The sequence below is a fragment of the Eumetopias jubatus genome, unplaced genomic scaffold (genome assembly GCF_037043125.1).
Source record: "Eumetopias jubatus isolate StellerSeaLion01/CBP00866 unplaced genomic scaffold, mEumJub1_p1.0 scaffold_12, whole genome shotgun sequence".
Classification (NCBI taxonomy): domain Eukaryota; kingdom Metazoa; phylum Chordata; class Mammalia; order Carnivora; family Otariidae; genus Eumetopias; species Eumetopias jubatus.
The window spans coordinates 36,813,542-36,833,182 of NW_028274818.1; the positions used below are offsets into that span (position 1 = coordinate 36,813,542).

A 19,641-nucleotide genomic window follows, 5' to 3' on the forward strand; every position below is an offset into this window, starting at 1 on the left:
ATCTAGGTCTACCTGACTTCAAAACCCATGCTTTTAATCATCGTGTTACATTGTCTCCCTCTTATTCCATTAAGTACTAAAATCAGACCATTTCTATGAAAATCTTTGTAACACATTAAATTTGCCTTCCTAGAAAAACACTAAGTATAATGAGACCTTTAATTGGTGAGTCAACATTGCCATTATTGTCACCATACATTATGATTCTACTTTGTGATCTACAATGATGTCCTCAGGAAATATTGATGTACAAAGAAGTAATTATTCCTCATCTAAATGTTTGCATTCCCCTGTCTAGATTTTTAATGTTTGGTCTCTTGCCTCACTTGCAAATTATCACCTCCCACTTCTTAAAACTTAGTGCGCTGACCTATTCTATAACAGTCCTGCTTCCACATAGTGACAGACGAGGACAGGAGAGGAGTGGAAACTTTGTGCCTAGATCCCCATCTGACTTTCAGGGGTGGGAAAGGATGCCACACTGGCCACTTAAAAGAGCTGCAGAGCAAACCTGGCCATATTAGCCTCCTGAGTACCCCCTCAGCTCCCATGGATTCTGGAAAGGATCCAGAAGCTCCCAACCACACCACTACATAGCAAACCTGGCTGTGTTAGCTTCCTGAGCCCCTCCTTCAGCAACCATGGATTCTGGAAAGGATCCAGAAGCTCCTAACTACGCCACTAGGGCTGAAGTTGCATAAGCAGATGGTTATCACAGTGGAGTGAAGTGACCCTGTAGCCAAAGACTGTGTGTCAAACTGCCTGACTTAGGGGTTCAGGCAAATATCAGAGGTGAGCTGCACAGCCAGTGGGGGCTGACTGAGTTACATACACACACACATACACACACAACACACACATATGCATGCGCACACATACATACACATACACATACTACACACATATACACACACACAAGTGAGTATGTGTTGGGTTGAGGCAGGGTATCAAGTTCTGTTCAATCCAAGGAACAGAATATAAGTTCAGCTACTCATCTAGTGACCCAAACAGAGGCCATTGCCAGAGACCCAAGAAACTGGGGCAGGGGGGAGACAAGGTCTTGCACTGGGGATCTGAGGCCTCCGAGGTGGTGCAAGTGCCTGCCTCCACCCCACACACTATCAGAGGGGGAAGCAATGGGTTGGGCAGAATTGGATTCTCAACACAAGAAACTGAGTTACCCAAAAAAGAATAATTAAAATGGAAGAGCCTGCGATACTACTAACTGGGATGTTCAGAGTCTCCCTTTGCTGTTCAGTGGAGTGGGAGCTTCTGAGGGAGATAAACTTTGTTAAATAAAATAAAGAAGTGAACCTAGGTGGGTCTGAGTCGGTTTGCTACCATGTCTCCAGAAGTATGTCTGCATAAAAAGAGACAGACTCAGAAAGTGGGAATCTCCTGAAAAAGCTGCATAAACTGTGGTGCAAGAACTCCATGACAGCAATTTTGTTCAACTAAGTCTTAATTCCTCCAGGTGGTTGGCTGTACTCCTGCTGGTTAAGAATGCCAAATAAGAGGGCTCTAGCGAAGTGATACGGACTTTCTAGCCAAGTAGAGAGACATGCATTCCACATCCAAACATAAATGACTCTGCGATTATTTACTATTTTCCAAACTGAATATGTGAAAACTTATTTTGAAGCCAAACAAAACTCAATTAGGAAAGTATCCCTTTGCATGGACAAAACATCAAAAAAACATAATCTCCTAAGACTGCAGCAGAATTGGCTTGATCTGGATATAAGAGATTTGGAAATTTTGATCTGAGAAATGTTAGGAAATCTGCCATTCTTCATTGGTGAAAAGGGCATCATCACCATCAAGACTGCATGCATTAATAGTCACTGGGTCATTACTACCTGAGATAGGTAGACAGTAGTATTAATCCATTTTTATAAATATTGCAAAAAGCCTTAATAAATTGACAAAATTTTTCCTAGGCCATACATCTAATAAAGCTGGGACTGCCTAACACTGTATCAGGGTTCACAGAAACAGAACTAATAAGAGGTGTGTGTGTACGTGTGTGTGTGTGTGTGTGTGTGTGTGTGTGTGTGTGTGTGAATCCAGAGAAAGAAAGAGAGATTTATTATAAGGAATTAGTTCCTGTGATCATGAAGGATGACAAATCCCAAGATCTGTCAAGCTGGAGACCCAAGAGAGCCAATGGTGTAGTTCCAGTTCAAATCTAAAGGCCTAAGAACTAGGAGAGCTCATGGTGTAGACCGAGGAAGAGCCAATGTTTCATTTCAAACCCAAACGCAGGAAGAAACCAATGTCCCACCTTAAAAGTAGTCAGGCAGAAGGAATTCCCTCTTATTCAGAGGAAAGTCAGGTTTTTGTTCTATTCAGCCCTTCAACTGATTAGATGAAGCCCACCCACATTAGGGAGATCCATCTGCTTTACTCAGTCTACTGATTTAAATGTTACACTCAGGGACGCCTGGGTGGCTCAGTCAGTTAAGCGTCTGCCTTCGGCTCAGGTCATGATCCCAGGGTCCTGGGATCGAGTCCCACATGAGGCTCCCTGCTCAGCGGGAGCCTGCTTCACCCTCTGCCTGCCCCTCCCTCTGCTTGTTCTCTCTCTCTCTCTCTCTCTCTCTGACAAATAAATAAATAAAATCTTAAAAAAAAGACTGGTGGAATATTTAAAATAAATAAATAAAATAAATGTAACACTCTCACAGAAACACTCAGAATAATATCTGACCACATATCTCCACACTCTTTAACCAAATCAAGTTGACACATAAAACTAACCATCACAAACACCAAAGCCAAAGCTCTTAGCTGTATGATGCTCTAAAATAATCTTTAACAGAATCAGCAGAACCATAGCTCATAAATTCTGCAGCTCCCTCAAAGTCCTTGATAGCACTCCAGGACTCTAGGTTTGGCAGAATACAGTACCTCTATAAAGCTCTATTTTGATAAATAGCTTTTATGAAGGCAACACTTATCTTTCCACACCTGGGGCTTTCACTGAGAGGAAGGGGTATCTACCTATCCCCAGAAAGAAGTGTTATAATGAATACTTTGACCCCTTTCTTCACCCCCCTCACTTATACCTGCCTATGTAGATTGATCAAGGTATCAGTAGGAATCTCAAAGGCAGGGAGAATCCACTGTGTGTAATGACCTCTCAGACTTGCCTGTGCCTGGTGTGGTGGGGGGAAAGAGGGCCCGAGCTACCTGTCTCAGAACCCAGCTTGGGGGGGGGGGGGTAACCTGGGTGACTCAGTCAAGCATCCGACGCTTGACCTCAGCTCAAGTCTTAATCTCAGGGTTGTGAATTTAAGCCCTGCATGGGGCTCCATGCTGGGTGTGAAGCCTACTTGAAAAAGAAAAGAACCCACTGGAACAGCTCTGCCAGCCCTCTGCTCTGTCATCTCCAGCTTCTTCCTCTAGGAGTAGGTCAGTGACTCATGGTCTAGAAGCCTAGCTAGGCTTGAGGAGGGAGACAGGTGGCATTGCATGTTCTCCAATCTAGTTTAACTGCCATAAAGCTAATACTATATTTTGACTTTCAAGTGGCTCCTTCAGGCAATCTTCACTTGGATAAAAATCTGGAGGAATGAAAGTTAAATAGGCTCCAACACATTAACATGGATCAAAGCTCCAAGATCCCACAGGGTATTCAGAGGTCATCTGCTTTCCTGCTCCCTGGCTCTGCCAAATCACACTGGTGAAAGTCTTCATAAAATACCTACAAAGGAAGAGGTAATACGATCCCCTCCAGAACACTCCTTGTGCTTTGTTAAGTCCTTTTCATTTTCTTCTTTTTGAAAAAAAAAAAAAAAAAATATATATATATATATACTAGAGACCAACCCCTGACATGTCTCAGGCCCATGACTCTGAGAGCTGGTACAAAGCATCACTATCAACAGTTGAGATTACACTGGTAGTCCCCAATAAACCATGCCTCCTCACATTCATGCCCTGGTTTAGTTCCCACCTCTTGAATCTGGGTGGGTCTGCAATTTGCTTTGACCAACACACTGCAGTAGAATGGGTGCTATGCCAATCCCAGGCCTAAGTTTGAAGGTCTGAAAGGTCTGCTTCTGCACTCTTGGGAGCCCTGAGCTGCCAGGCGAGCACTGAGCTACACCACTGGAGGCACCACATGGACATTCTACAAGCAGAGGGCATCTGGTAAGACAGAGGCCATGAGATTCTATGGAGAAGCACCAAGGAACCTAGTCAACAATGAAAACTAATGGGAGAAGGAGGGGTGAAAGACACCCTATTAACCCACCCTTCCCCAGCAATCCCTAGGGTCCCCAGAGCACCATCTGAAAGAACAAACATGGGGACAAGTTGGGTCCTAGTGGCAGTGTAGTCCCTAAAGAGCTGCGTGGGTGTATCACTTCAGCTCTCTGGGTCTCAGTGGAGATGAACTACAAATTTTCTATGCTCCTGGTAGCAATAAAATCTGACTCTCTAAGTAACTGGATTCATAACAAAGAACAAATCAGATGATGCCTCTGCAACCTGCAAGTACCCGCCCATGTAGAGTAACCAGTCATAACCCTGAACTATCACTTCTCTAAATGCTGGACTCTGTAGAGTCTAGGTCACTTTAAAAATAGCAGAAACGCCTTCTAAATGTAACTCGGTGGGAAGTGATACATTTCAGGTGAATCATGCTGTACTGGGCTTTTGCTCAGTGGAGCTATCTGGATTTGGACACATGATAGGATGTGCCATATTCATGTAAAAGGATACCATGTTGTCAAGGAAGTCTACGGTAGACAGAAATCACATGTTGGTAGGTCAGTTTATATATACAGAAAATGCCCAGATGTGTCTTTGGAATCTATTAAAATCCAAGTAAGACATAAGCTCTCGACTATACATATAGCTATTTTTTTAAGATTTTATTTATTTGTTTGTTTATTTGAGAGACAGAGAGAGAACACAGGAGGAGGAGCAGAGGAAGAGGGACAAGCAGACTCAGTGCTGAGCATGGAGCCCGACACAGGGCTTGATCCCACGACCCTGAGATCATGACCCAAGCTGAAATCAAGTCGGATGCTTAACCGACTAAGTCACCCAGGTGCCCCTATACATACAGCTTTTGCACGTAGAATGTGTGACTTCCAGTCAGCCAGTGGCCCATTCTGAAGCACCACGCCTGCCTCCAAATTCATATTCTCTGAACTGATCAAGTCCCTGTTACATTTTTCAGGAAAATGTGTAGGTTCAACTTGGCTGCCCATGCCATGATTTATTCATTGGCTCTCATCTGAAAGTTCCCTGTGTCTCCAGGTCTTTGATGCAAATTAGATAGATTCTACTGCCTCCCTCCGATGCCTTTTCACCCCCTGAAGGTCTTTAGCTGTAAGAGCGCAAGCAAGTAAATGTAAGGTTTCCCAAATTCAACCTTCCTCAGCCCACACAGTTTTCCTCTGGTTTGTAGAATAACACAAACACTCTCTTAAAATTTGAAAGAGTCCCCTCCCCACACCACATAAAGTTTCTCCAGCTAATGGGGCATGAGCTAAGTCACATTGCAGTGAGTGAGACGGGTCAACATCATTTCAAACCTACCATTTGCCCCTAAAGCATAACACAGAGCTATTCTAAAAGGAAATTGTTAGAAAACTGCTTTTCATCCTCATTACCACGAATAACAAAGAAGAGACTAACTGAAGCAATGACTTAACAAGTGACTCAGTTTGGGCCATCAGCAGTTCACTCAAATGTATTGTTCCTGTACACGCTGGTTATTTAGAGGCCTGCAATATGCATTACACAATATGCTTCTAAGAACTAGAGATATTTCTCTTAGAAGGGAACACATCTTTGTGATACTTTCACTGTTACAGATTACTAAGGATATCAGTGCTCTTACAAAAAGCAAGTTTGAGTAAAATTATCTTTTGCTTTTCTTTGAAACAATAGAAAAAACATCATTGAGATAAATGATGAGAACAAGAAGTATGTACATAGCACTAGACAAAGACAAGAAAACCATAATTCAACTTGCCTGAACCTTTTTTTTTTAAAGATTTTATTTATTGATTTGAGAGAGAGAGAATGAGAAATAGAGAGCACGAGAGGGAAGAGGGTCAGAGGGAGAAGCAGACTCCCTGCTGAGCAGGGAGCCCGATAAACATCTAAACTCTTAATACCAGCAGCAGTCATGTTCTGGTTCTATTGTGCTTTTCAACAATAAAATTCCATGAAAATCACTCTTCTAAATTGTCAAAGGCCCAATCCCGGCCCATTACAAACTGAACTCCCAAGAGATTCAATAATCACTTGCTTTGCCTCTAATTTTCATATCCTACATAAATACACTTTGATTAAGTCAGTAAGTTACAATGGAAAGAGAGGCTTCAGTCAGAGCTGGAGAATAGGCACCCGAGAGCAAGATACCTATAGCAAGACCTAGAGAATGAGTGAGCAGAGAAGGTAGGCCCATTGGAAGAGCGAGCAGGAGAGACTGAGAGAGCCAGAGACTAAGAGCCAGAGGGAGATAGAGAAAGAGAAAAAAAAAAATTCAAAGAGAAGGCATAGAGACAATTGGAAAGTAGGGATTGGGAAGCTGGGGGAGAGAATGATAGCTAATTCGTACTCTGGGGTCTACAAAATGGTGGCTGCCCCCATGGCCCAGCCCATGTCACAAATCTAAACCTAAGTCAGCCCACACTTATGAGAAACGCCTCACTGTCAAGGATACCTCACATACACCGATCCCAATCGTCCAAGTCAGCTATAGCTGGCCTACCTTACCTAGAAAACAAGACCTGCTAGTCTTGTGAGGAAATCCCCTGACCTTCTAACCATCCTGCTGCCATGTTTCCACACTGCCTCTTCTAATGCCATATAAAACCCGCTCTTGGCCCCAAATCCCTCTGGAAGAGCCTCCACTGACTGTGAGGCATGGCACTCCCCCAGTCCATGGATTGTTTTTCCCTTGAATAAAGGACAACAATGTCATTACTAAATTGTTTTAGTTCTGTCATTGTCAAGAACAACAGAGAAAAATGGCACATTCTCTGAAAGTTGGGCTGGAACACAACCCTGGACGTGCTCGCTAGGCGGAAAAAGTATCGAGTGTCATTTTATTTTTTTTTTTAAAGATTTTATTTACTTATCTGACAGAGAGAGAGAGCACAAGCAGGGGGAGGGGCAGGCAGAGGGAGAAGCAGGCTCCCTGCAGAGGAGGGAGCCCAATGTGGGACTCAATCCCAGGACCCTGGGATCATGACCTGAGCTTAACCAACTAAGCCACCCAGGCACCCCTCAGGTGTTACTCTATCTGACAGAGGGAGAATGACTAGAATTGAGGGCCTCCTCGGTCTTCAGAAAGTATCAGTTTTCACCTCAAAATGGCAAATGGATCACAACCGTGTATTTCCTCCTTCTGAAGGACGGCTTGGAAACTGAAAGCCATATACACAACAAATAAAGGCATGAGCTCTGTTTCTGGGAGACGAAAAGTAGATGGGGAGGTGGTACACGTGCAGCAGAGGAAACCACAACTTCAAAATTCCAGAGGGGGGTGCCTGGGTGGCTCAGTTGGTTAAGCGACTGCCTTCGGCTCAGGTCATGATCCTGGAGTCCCGGGATCGAGTCCCGCATCGGGCTCCCTGCTCAGCGGGGAGTCTGCTTCTCCCTCTGACCCTCTTCTCTCTCGTGCTATCTCTCATTCTCGCTCTCTCTCAAATAAATAAATAAAATCTTTAAAAAAAAAAAACAAAAAAAAAACAAAATTCCAGAGGGATCTGTGGCTAGCAGGGCTCAGTAGGTCCCTGGAGAGATTTCACACCCTGAAACACTACCTGCCACCCGAGGCAGGGATGGCATGTGAGAACATGAACTGAAAGGCTATCGAGAAAAAGTTCACTCGCCCTCCAACAGGCACCCTCCTCCATCCACACACCCGAGCAGCCAACCACGTGGCTCTCAGGTAAGAAACCGCACGGGGTTGGGTCTCAAAAGCAGTGGTTCTCTAATCAGTTCGATACCAACCCTACCATGCCTGGAGGGCTCGGGAAAACACAGCAGCTGGGCCCCTTGCCCAGAGATTCGGATGAGGTAGGGCCCGAGAATCTGCATTCTTAGCGAGTCCCTAGAGATTCTACTATTAGAAATTAATGGAGGGCAATCAGCTTAGTCGCTTTAAACCTCAGTGTCTGCACGGGCAGAATGGGAATAATGAAAGCACCCACAGGACAAGAGTCACGCTGAAGGTCAGAGGAGGCAAAGCATGCAAAATCCCTGGCACACTGCCAGGCACACAGGTGAGAAAGGCTCTCTGTCCAAGGTCACAACTGTAACCAATAATTCTAATCGGTGCTTCTGACTAGCGGTACCTGGCTTCCCATGTCTTTGACAAAGTCCCAGTTTACCTATGGTCTTTCCTGACTTCTGAGATCATGACAGTGAAGAAAGATGGAGAAGGAATGTGAAAGCAGCTCTCTACCCCTAGGTGACCAAGTCGCCGAGTGGAAAAGCAAAGGTAGGCTGACTTCAGCAGGCAGAACACAGGTGTTTTTTGTTAAGTTGAAAGAAGTACCTGAACGCACATCCCCTCACCAAGTTCACCCCCACGATTACAGCTGGTCTGGACAAAAGGTTGAGAAAGTACTTGATCCAGAGAACAAGTAAGTAACTGGTTCTATCCGTCAGTCCCGGCAGGGAAATAACAACGCACTCAGATAGTTAGAGCGTTAAATAATGCAACTATTTACGAAGGCACAGGTGAGATATCGGCAGTAGCCTGTTAATAAATCATGTCAAATGATATATACCACTGGCCAATTTCTGAGGGGCAAACCCCTGACCTTCTAACCCATCCTGCTGCGCATCAGCATAGCAGATTTAAAGCTACCAAGGCAAAGTCCCGGAACCCAGAATGGGGAAGAGATGCGCATAATCAGATGTTGAGAGGTAGTACCAGCCAGCTGCAGCCTGCCCCCAGAACACCTCTGAGGAAAACTTCAGGGACAGGCAGCACCCCCAGGGTTAGTAACGCTTGGAAACTTTAAGATATTCAGCCCTCCCCAGACCCAAAGAGAGCGAGCTGGATATGTAACCTTTAATCAAGGGAGAAGAGCTAGGCTACAATGGAGGAAGGGAGGGAGAGAGGGAGGAAACTGGGAGAATAAATAGCACAGAGTAAATAAATTCTCCCTCCTCTCTCATGGTGGTGTGCCCCACAAGCTGAAGCCAGCCAGAAGCCAGGCAGCAAGGGAACCTACAGACATAATCCATACAGGTCAGTCTCCCAGACACAGAGCAGGTTGGAGAAGAAAAGAGAATGGCTCTAGGAAGGCAAACACAAGATGGGCAGTACACTGACCCACGAAAAGGCTCCAAGCACAACCGTTGTGGTAGGAGCTAGAACTCTACTCAGTTCAATACCAATACTGCTGAGAAGAAACAAAAGAAAATTAAAACTGAAAAATCTGTTTAGAGAGGCACCTGGGTGGCTCAGTCGGTTAAGCGTCTGCCTTCGGCTCAGGTCATGATCCCGGGGTCCTGGGTTAGAGCTCCACATCGGACTCCCCGCTGAGCGGGGAGTCTGCTTCTCCCTCTCCCTTGCCACCACCCCCCACTCGTGCTCTCTTTTTCTCTCTCTCAAATAAATAAATAAAATCTCAAAAAAAAAAAAAAGAATTGACTCATTTAATTTGAGAACTCAGTTTTATGCAACATAGGACTAATCAAAAGACTGTCATTTCAATTTACAAAATGAGCAATCTTAGGATGAGTAAGCAAACATTCTGATTACTGGCACCCCAATCGGAAGAGTTTTTGGTAGTTGGTCATTCACAGCAGCACGGGACCGTTAGAGGAGAGACCATGAGAACTGAGGAGATACTGAAGTTGGTCAGACCGCAGTGTGTTTGCCCAGACTGCATGCGCATGGAGAACCACCAGAGCACCAAACCAATCCCAGCATCTAGGACATGCTGTGTGAAAATTAATAAAGGGACACCTTACTAAAATGGGAGTGGGGAGGCCAGAAAGGGGAGCTCTCCTGATGTACCACTCAACATCAAGAACTGTCCACTACAGGATAAAGAAGATGTGGTTCATATATACAATGGAATATTACTCAGCCATCAGAAAGGATGAATACCCACCATTTGCATCGACATGGATGGAACTGGAGGGGATTATGCTAAGTGAAATAAGTCAAGCAGAGAAAGACAATTAGCATATGGTTTCATTCTTGTGGAACATACATAAGGAATAGCGCAGAGGACATTAGGGGAAGGAAGGGAAAACTAAAGGGGGGGATCAGAGGGGGAGATGAACCATAAGAGACTACGGATTCCGAGAAACAATCTGAGGGTTTCAGAGGAGAGGGGGGTGGGGGATGAGGTAGCCCAGTGATGGGTATTAAGGAGCGCACGTATTGAATGGAGCACTGGGTGTTATACGCAAACAATGAATCATGGAACACTACATCAAAAACTAATGATGTAATGTATGGTGATTAACATAACATAATAAAAAAAAATTAGGGCGCCTGGGTGGCTCAGTCGTTAAGCGTCTGCCTTCGGCTCAGGTCATGATCCCAGGGTCCTGGGATCGAGTCCCACATCGGGCTCCCTGCTCCGCGGGAAGCCTGCTTCTCCCTCTCCCACTCCCCCTGCTTGTGTTCCTGCTCTCGCTCTCTCTCTCTCTCTCTCTCTCTCTCTGTCAAATTAATAAAAATAAAATCTTTAAAAAAAATAAAAATAAAAATAAAAAATTAAAACTGTCCATTACATACAGACCCCCAAGAGAAGAATCCTCAACAGGGAAGAATCATCATCAGCTACAGGCCCAATAGGAAATGATGTGCACTGTGTCTCCTATAAGAATTGACCACCTCAGCAACCCAGCCAATGAGAAACCATCATCACCCTGAATTCCTGCCTTTCTCCCATGAATGTTTGTTTGAAATAACCCCTTCTAACTTCCTCCTTCTTCTCCATAAAATAATGTTCCTCTCCTTTGTTGGACTATCCTGTCATTTCTGCCACGGTCTGCTTGTCCCAAATTGCAATTCTCTGCTATTCCTGAATCAACCCACTTTTGCTGGTAAAATAACTGTTTTATTTTTAAAGTCAACAGCTGAAAACTCACAATGACTGAACAAACCAAGATAGCATGCCAAAGAAGTTAGAGCAATGAGATATCCCAGAGGAATGAGATTTTTTTAGGAAAACTTCCACCCACCGAAACAAAGATTCACACATTCTGCAATCTTCTTTAAATTGACTTCAGGGATCTAGTCATCCCACATTCCAACTCACAGAAAAAGAAATGGCTGTAAAATCCAAGAATAATTTTGGGGTAAGGCATTTATAAGGGGAAAATGTGTGGTGTGTGTTCTGCCGACATAACATCTCTTAAATCTTTCGAGGTTTATAGGGCGTGTTGGTCTTCATCATAAATCCCTCGATGAGACTCAATATCACAAAAGTCTCCCTCATTTTGGTATGCTCAGCCTCTAGCTCAGTATCAGGCACCATGTTTGTGAAGCTGAACCCATAAGCGAGCCTTTACTTTTCATTTTACTTTGTCTTTGATTTTTCATTCCTCCTTCATCTCTGCCCTTCCTTCCATCAGTCACTTTCCGCCTTTCACTAAAATAAACATAAATCATTCACTTCCTATTTCCTTCTCACTTCCAGCTCTGATTCTTCCATAATCTCTGTCCCTGGGGTTTAGTGCTTCTCAGTTTAAATACACACATCCACACGCGCGTCTGCACACACACACCCTTGCACGCACCCTTTGCACACAATTCTAACTGTGCTAGTCTTTCAGGTCATTTACTAGCGTGTGTGAGGGAGTTCAGACTGTGAGAACATTTCAGCACACACTAGATACTGATGCCTCCCCAAGGACAAGAACAAGTTTTGTTTTCATTTCATTTTGTTCATGTGCTATTAACATAACTCTAAATGACCCTGTTTTATGAGTTACTAGACTCTTTGGGCAATGTCCCTACTAAAGGGAAAAAGGAGAAAATGCCAAGTTTTGGCAAGGAGGTAGAGTGATGAGCCCAGTTAAGGCCTGTATATAAACTTTTCAGATTCTGGTAGTGGGTGCGGAGATCTACTTGTCTTTCAGTGGCCCAAGACAAGCCTCCGAAGTAAATTCCCTTGCTTACTAAGCCTGCCACATAGCCACCTGGAGTGCTCTGCCTCTTTCTTCGGTATATCCTCGCCTTCCGTGTACAGGGGCCAGTTTGTGAACCAATGCATGTCCATCAAGTGCAGAACGGATAAATGTGTAGAATCATGGCCATCAAGTGCAGAATGGATAAATGTGTAGTGTAGTCATACCACGAACTATACACTTCAGCAAAAATGAGCCAACGACACACGTAACAACATGGGTGAATCTCCAGCTGACCAAAGAACACACGCTGTATGGCCCCATGCATATACACCTCAGAAACAGATAAAAAATTAACCTGTGGGTGTTCAGAAATATAAAACAAGGTGGTAAAATTAGGAGGAAAAGCAAGAAAGTGACCAGCATAAAATCAGAAGATGGCTCCCTTCGGAGAGTAAGGGAGCTGGGATAAGGAAGGGTTCCAAGGCCTTCTGGAGAGCTGGCAAGATTCTATTTCTTGGCATGATGGTGACAGCACAGTATTTACTTAATACAAATGTGTTGAGCTGCACAAAATTATTTTATGTGTTTTCTCTGTTGGTATTATACAATCAAAAAGGTTAAAAAAAAAAAACAAGGGAGAAGAATCAAGGTAGGAAAACTATTATCAAATAACCACCACCACAAAAAAAAATTTGGTTTTCTGGTGGAAAAAGGAGTGAACTAGGTCAGTTTTGTTCTATGGGGCAGACCTGTAAGAGGACAGATTTGGGTGAGACCAAAGAATAACAACAAGAAAAGAAAGACGAGGAGGAGGAGAAAAGAGAAAAGAACGGGAGGGGAGGGAAGAGAAGGGAAGGCGAAGCAAGACAAGAGAAACTAGTTCACAATTACAGTTACTCAAAAACAGAGCATTCCTTGTAAGAAAGTGAGTGTCCCATCCCTGACGCTCTTCAAGCACAGGCTGGATAAACGGAGAGGAAAATTCTGGAGACATTCGAACACTGGAAAACAAATAGTAAAGAAAGTCCCTTCAGACCTAAGATTCTATGATTCTATTTCTCTTTCTCACCAGTTACAGGTGTGGCCACTTAAAGAAAAAAAACTAAACAACAAAACAACAACGACGACAACAAAAACCCATGGTCCAAATATCCTAATGTACAAAGCAGACACTCACTTTATGAAAGTGATTCCTTTGAATAAATAACAAATACTTTTTAAGTGTTTGCATACAAGCCATTAACTAACCAAAAATAAAGGGGAGGGGAAGAATTGAGGGACTTCAAGGTAATGCTGGAGAAACCACTGCCAACTGAGGCCCAATCATAAATGAAGAGCTGGTGTCAGAAAGAATGAAGCCAAAGATCCAATTCGCCCACAGTGTTCCTCAAATGCATTTCTTCTTCTACAATCGATTATAAAAATAGGGGGATTTCATAAAAACCATGGCGTTTGGAAATGTTATTGCCTTCCGTTAAATCAGAAGCCTTCATCCTCCCTGTCTCCGAGCTGATAGCAGTCACTAGATTTAACTCTTTGACACTTCCAGAGCAAGACAGCAGAGCCTTGGCTGAAGGTTATCTTAGAACACATTACAAGAAAAAAACAGGCTCCACTGAGCTGGTAATAATCCAGATTATCATCTATTCCCGTTTCAGAGCAACAATGGATTTCAACCAGTTTTGTTTTATAAATATTACTGTGGCTCAACACATCTAGGAGGAGACACAACATTACCCTCGGCTTTCATCCTGTTTGTGTACTAATTATATCAACAACCTGAACCAACTTAACACTATACAAAAACACAGCTGATTTAGCAATCTGTAAATTATACATGTACATAAATCTGTACCAAAATGTGCTATGTTTCACTCCTGCTAATGTGCATGGATTCTTACTGGCACCTACAATTGTTTGATATAGGTTTCCGAACACTAAAACATATGTTCTGCCTAGAATGGGACCATTTAGGGTAATATTTTTTTAGTTTCCTGGCACGAAGGTCTGCCAGCCTTCCTAAGACAGTAAGTGCCTGGATTTAAGCAACCATCAAAAAATATTCTGGAACAACACTTTCCAATCATGAATATAAAGAGAAACAGGCTGGTAAGAAAGTCAACAGAAGGATTTGAAATGATCACTGACATGACCATAAGCAAAATCTGGGGAATAGTTAATTATTCCTGCTAACTACTTGTAACTATCCAAAAAGCAGGTAACTACTAAATCTCTCCTCCAAATGGTCCTCAGAATATATCAGAGAAAGTTAAACTAGATTTTAGTCCTATCAAGACCAGTTAAACACCTTAAAAATGTTTTTTGCTTTTTTTTTTTTTTTTTTAAACACAATGCCAGGCCTAAATAAGAGCTGCAAGCAGAAACATTGTGGAAAGGGTCAAGATGCTTGGACCAAGATTCACTAGAATGTAAATTTCTAAGGAGTAAGGAGGGTTTCTGGATTCCCACTATATCCCCAGTGTTCAATAACTGTGCTCAATAAATCGTTTTGAATGAACAAACCTGTCACAGCTGCTGACTAGTCCCCGATGTGTCTCTAACTGCATTTTCTAACTCTGCCTTTCACTAACTGTAGCTAAATTACTTAATCTAAGGATTCCTTTTTTTTTTTAGATTTTTATTTATTTATTTGAGAGAGAGAGACACAGCGAGAGAGCACAAGCAGGGGGTAGTGGGAGAGGGAGAAGCAGGCTCCCCGCTGAGCAAGGAGCCCGATGCGGGGCTCAATCCCAGCACCCTGGGATCATGATCTGAGCTGAAAGCTGACTCCTAACTGACTGTGCCGCCCAGGCACCCTGAGATTCTTAGCTCTTGAAACTCTTAAATGGGCACACTGCACCTCCTCTGCTGGTATATGAGGATCAAAGTTATTTAATACTTTATAACAGGTGCTTGAATAAGTAAGTGCCTGTTTCCCTGCCAGTGACTTCAGTTAACCCACTGACAAAGGTGAAAAGGTGAAAATACCACCCTTCCTTAAAACAGAATTAGCTTCTCCTTTGCCCTGTTACTCGGTTTGGATGTGGTAGTGTGGCTGTTAGCCAAAATGGATGTTGTTCTTGTTGTTGTAACATTTTATTCAGTCTCCACTGGGAAATTAAGCTTCTCTAGAGAACATAATGGTAATACAAGGAAGGTCACTGCAGAGTGTACCATGAGGGACATGACACTGGGGTCAAGGGACTTCGGGTCTCATCAGCTCTGCCCTTAAATATTTGAGGAAATGCGCTTGCTTCACTTTCTTCATCTGTACAAAGATGGGGAAGGAGAGGCAGACGACACAGCATCGAATCCTACAGGTTATGATATTCCAGATACCAGATATTCAAATGCCCCAAGACAAAGCCAGTTCTATTATCCAGAAGCACAGTTGTCAGATGGCTGGAGAAAAAATGAAGAACGATACCCTCCAAAGACCTCCTGCATCAGGCACTGTGTGCTTCCCACTTTGAACAAGTCACTTAATATTCCTAGGGCTCAGTTTTCTGATCTGTAAACAAGGAACAATAATACTGCATAAGATCACTGGGAGAAAATGCTTAATAAAGATGATCTAGAAAGTATTGCTATTTAAAGGTAAACTGCTATTTTAATACTGTAATGTCCAAAAAAAGGCTAGTGGATTTTAGGAGGAGAAAATCAATATTTTTAAATAGACTTTTTTCCATCACAGTAAAATAAAATAATGCACGGAGATATCGTGATAGTTCCAAGAGTCCACATAGTTTTCTTCTATTTGTGTTTTGGAAATGTGATGAAAGGGATCACTAAAAGCTTAAATCCCACATGTCAAGACCAGAATATTTTCTTCTGAAATAATAGATAATTTTAAAAGTCCATCCAACTTTCCTAGGATGTTTTGTTTGTGTTGCTGATGTCGTTTGGTTGGTTGGTTAGCTGAAGTCAAGCTGTTGGAATTGGTGCTGAAATTAAAATGTCAATGCTAAAAATATTGCCAGCTACTTAGTCTATTGACACTCTATATATGCTTAGAGAGGAGAAGTGGCTCTAAGAAAATCAACTAGAGTATTCTGCCCTCTCAGCTCCAAGATTCATTTTGTGTTTGTGTGGTATTAGTTTCACCATTCTTTTTTCTTTTTAAGATTTATGTATTTATTTGAGAGAGACAGAAAGGATGTGCAAGAGGGGGAGGGGCAGGAGAGTGGGGGTGGGGAAGAATCCTCAGTGGGGAGCCTGACTCCGGGCTTGATCCTAGGACCCTGAGATCATAACCCGAGTGGAAATCAAGAGTCAGACACTCCACTGACTGAGTCACCCTGGTGCCCCTGGTACCACCATTCTTAAGGTCCTCCTACAAGCCCAAGGAACCTTATGACTATTACAGGTAAGATTCTGTTACCTCCCTCTCCACTCAAAAACATTAGATGATACACATTAGACACAAGCTTTCCCCTATACCTTAAAGAACACTGCCTCTTCACCCCCCACCCCACCCCGCAAAAATGGAATTGTCATTGATATTTATGAGAAAGTTGGTGTCACTGGCACTGGGATCCCCAAATCTGCAAGACTGTCTCCACACCCCCAAGAGGTCAATAACCACAGCTATCACAGCCAATTAACTCTTACTTAGTGATTTTATTTAAAAATCCATGAACACCTCTAGCTTTTTTTTATGACAGAAGAGTTCATTGTGACTATTCATGCAGTAATTATCATCCCCTTGAATCCCCAGGTAATAGCTGTGACCTTGTTCTAAAAACCACCTCCGTTCGTTTGAGTGAGGAAGACCTTGAAGGGAAAGGTGACTAACCAGAAACTCTTCAATACTCTTATTCTTAAGAGGCACGCAATAAATGATCATTTCTAAAATATTTAAATAATACACAATAATATGCTATCCTAGTCGACAAGTTTTTTGTTGTAAGCCAAACTTAAATCACTTTTTAATTAAAGAGTATTTCTTGGGAGCATAAATCACTTTTCATGCTCTTCCCCTGAATCCCTAACTAAATCCAAATAGAAACCCATGATTCTAACACAAGCTCCTCCTTAAGGCTCTAAAGCTGTGATATTTCCGCATTTTTTAAAACCTATTCCCCAAGTTAGCTCTGCCTCTGGAAGGAGAGGAGTCCCAGAGCCTGTGAAGAGCATCTCCGGACTTGGCCCCCGTTCATTTCAGCCTTTTGACGACCGGGTGTGCACTGCACCTTCCAGATGCCCACCTCCTAGCTGCTCTGCAAAACGCTTTAGCCAGGATGCTTTGCTGTGGGTCCTAAAGGTATCGGAAATGTTTTCCTTTCCATCCCTGCTGCTAGGACTCTCACCGTCCCCCCGCTTCACGCCACTGTCCATCTTAATGCCACAGAGAAAGAGAGGAGCGGGGAGCACTCATTTACTGGGTAAGGGATAGATTTACAGCCTTGGTGAGCTTGGGAATGTCTAGGTGAGCAAGATTTATAAGCATAAAACACTGCTGAGGTTTGGAAAAGAGGAACTATGGCAGGTTTGTCCCTGTGACAGCTTGGCCAGCTCTGCACCTATGCGCTCCATTTCCCATCTAAGTCCAGGAAACTCTGCCCCTCAGGAGCCTTCACTTAACCTCCAAGAGGGTGGGTGCGTGAAGAGGTGGAAGCGGGTAACCTGCAGCACGTCCCTACATCCCCGCGTCTCCACACCTCGGACTTTTCAGCCGCCAGATGGAAGGTGGAAGCAGCCGCCGCCCCCATCCCTCGGGGGCCCGGACCCGAGCAGTGTCTTCTGCTGGCTCTCCCTGGGGAGAGGAGGCGCCTGGGGTGCAGCCGGAGAGCCCCGCGAGCCTTCGCGGAGGGGTGGGCAGTGCCGATGGGGAGCGCGCTGCTCCTGCCGCGTCCGGCTTCCCATCACTTTTCCCAGTACTTTGCCCATCAGCTGTCACGCTCGCTGGAGAGGAGAACGAGAAGGCGCGAGAAGGGCCCCCAAAGGCGTCCCCAGCAGAGCTCTCCTCTTGGGATGGGGGGCCCAGAGACCTCGCCCCACCCTGCCCACCTAGCCCTGCCTCCGGGAGGCAGCCCCGGACGCCCGCGCCGCGGCTCCCAGCAGAGCTCCGGGTTCTACTGCATCTGCTGGCGCCGAGCGGCGGGAGGCGTCGGCAATCGAGGCACGGATAAAAAGCCTGGGTAACCGAAATCCGAATGCACCTCTTACCACTGGACCGCCGGACAATATTCTCCAGAAACGTGTTCTGCGGGGCCACCAGTCCTCTCCTGCCCCCGGCCATGGTCATCCTCCCGGCAGCTTGGGGTCCTGGGGCCGTCCCGGCACGGCTTCTCACGGCAGCAGGAAGCTGGGCGCCCGGCCCTCGCGCGATCCCGGCTCGAAGCGCCCCATGCGCCCCGCGGGGACCCGGGCGGCCAGGGGCGGCGGCTCCCTCCGGCTGCCACCCTCGCGCCCTCTTCGCGCCTCCCTACCTGCCGCCCGCCTCGCAGAGCGCTCGCGCCAGGCTCGCCTCGCCGCAGCCGCTTCCGGGTGGGCGGAGGGAGCCGCTGCGCCTGGGACAGGGCGCCCCCTACCGGGCTCTGCCCCCCCCCCCCCCCCCCGCCGGCCTGCGGGAGAGCGAGCGGGGGGCTCCCGCAGCGGCCGGGAAGCGCCGGGCAGCGGTGGGCCGAGGCCGGGTTAGCAGCGCCATCCTCTGGGCACAGCCCGGCGATAGGTTCGGCATGAACCCTGGGCTGGTGGAGAGGGCGACGTTTGGAGCCGTGTCCTTGGTGGAGTCACTTCCAATAAGGTTACCACGAGTCCTGGGGGGACATGATCCTGTAACCCTCTTCCTTCGCTCTGTTTCAGGCCGGAGCCTCTGGGAGCTCTGAGACTCTTGGAACACCTTCCCGCCTCTCCTTAGGGTTTGTTAGCCTCATTTGTGAAAGTTGCCAGTGTTTCCGCAGTAAAGAAGTTGAATTTAAGAGGTCAGACTTGCAGAGTGACCAACTGACCGAGCTCCAGAAGAACTGTCTTGAGTTGTTAAAGATAACCAAAGGCACAAATGCAGGCTCTGGACGTTTGATCAATTTGCTGAGTGACTGACCTGATTCCCACTCTTATCCAGCATCTATTTTCACAAAAGGCCAAGAAAATATATGTATCTATGCATCACTTTTTTTTGCTGAAGCACAACCTGTTATGGTCAATGTGCTTCAGCACATTGTGTGTGAGGTTAGGGAACAGGAACAAACTGACAGACGTCAAAATGGTGGACTTGCTTCTGAGGGTGGGAGGGAGGGGGTGGGCAGCTTCCCCAACATTTAACATTAAGTAATAATTATGCTCGACCTTGGCTTGAAGGACTGTCTACACCACAAGGATGAGGTACTGGTCTCCACACCTGCCCCTGATATGAAGAATCACATACACCAAACGTTTCTGGGCAGGAGCTCCCGTTTGCTCACTTTCCTGTGCTCACTTATATTGGGCCATTTCCACCTGCAGGTGACTCTTTACCTGTCTTTTATATTGTATGTCCCCCAGTGGGTGTGGCCAGAGGCCATGCCTTACAAAAAGAATGAGTTGATAGTTTTCTAGATAGTTCCAGGCTAGATAAATAGT

General features: G+C 45.1%; 1 protein-coding gene across 2 annotated transcripts in view; it reads right to left on the reverse strand.

Moving 5' to 3' along the window:
• The window catches only part of KCNH1 (potassium voltage-gated channel subfamily H member 1), a 355,728-nt gene extending 337,403 nt beyond the window's left edge, over positions 1-18,325 (reverse strand). For both annotated transcript variants that reach the window (XM_028125823.1, XM_028125822.1), the window contains exon 1: positions 18,247-18,325. In XM_028125823.1, the coding sequence (XP_027981624.1) occupies positions 18,247-18,325 (79 nt within the window). The remainder of the gene's footprint in view (positions 1-18,246) is intronic.
• Positions 18,326-19,641: the final 1,316 nt, after the last annotated feature.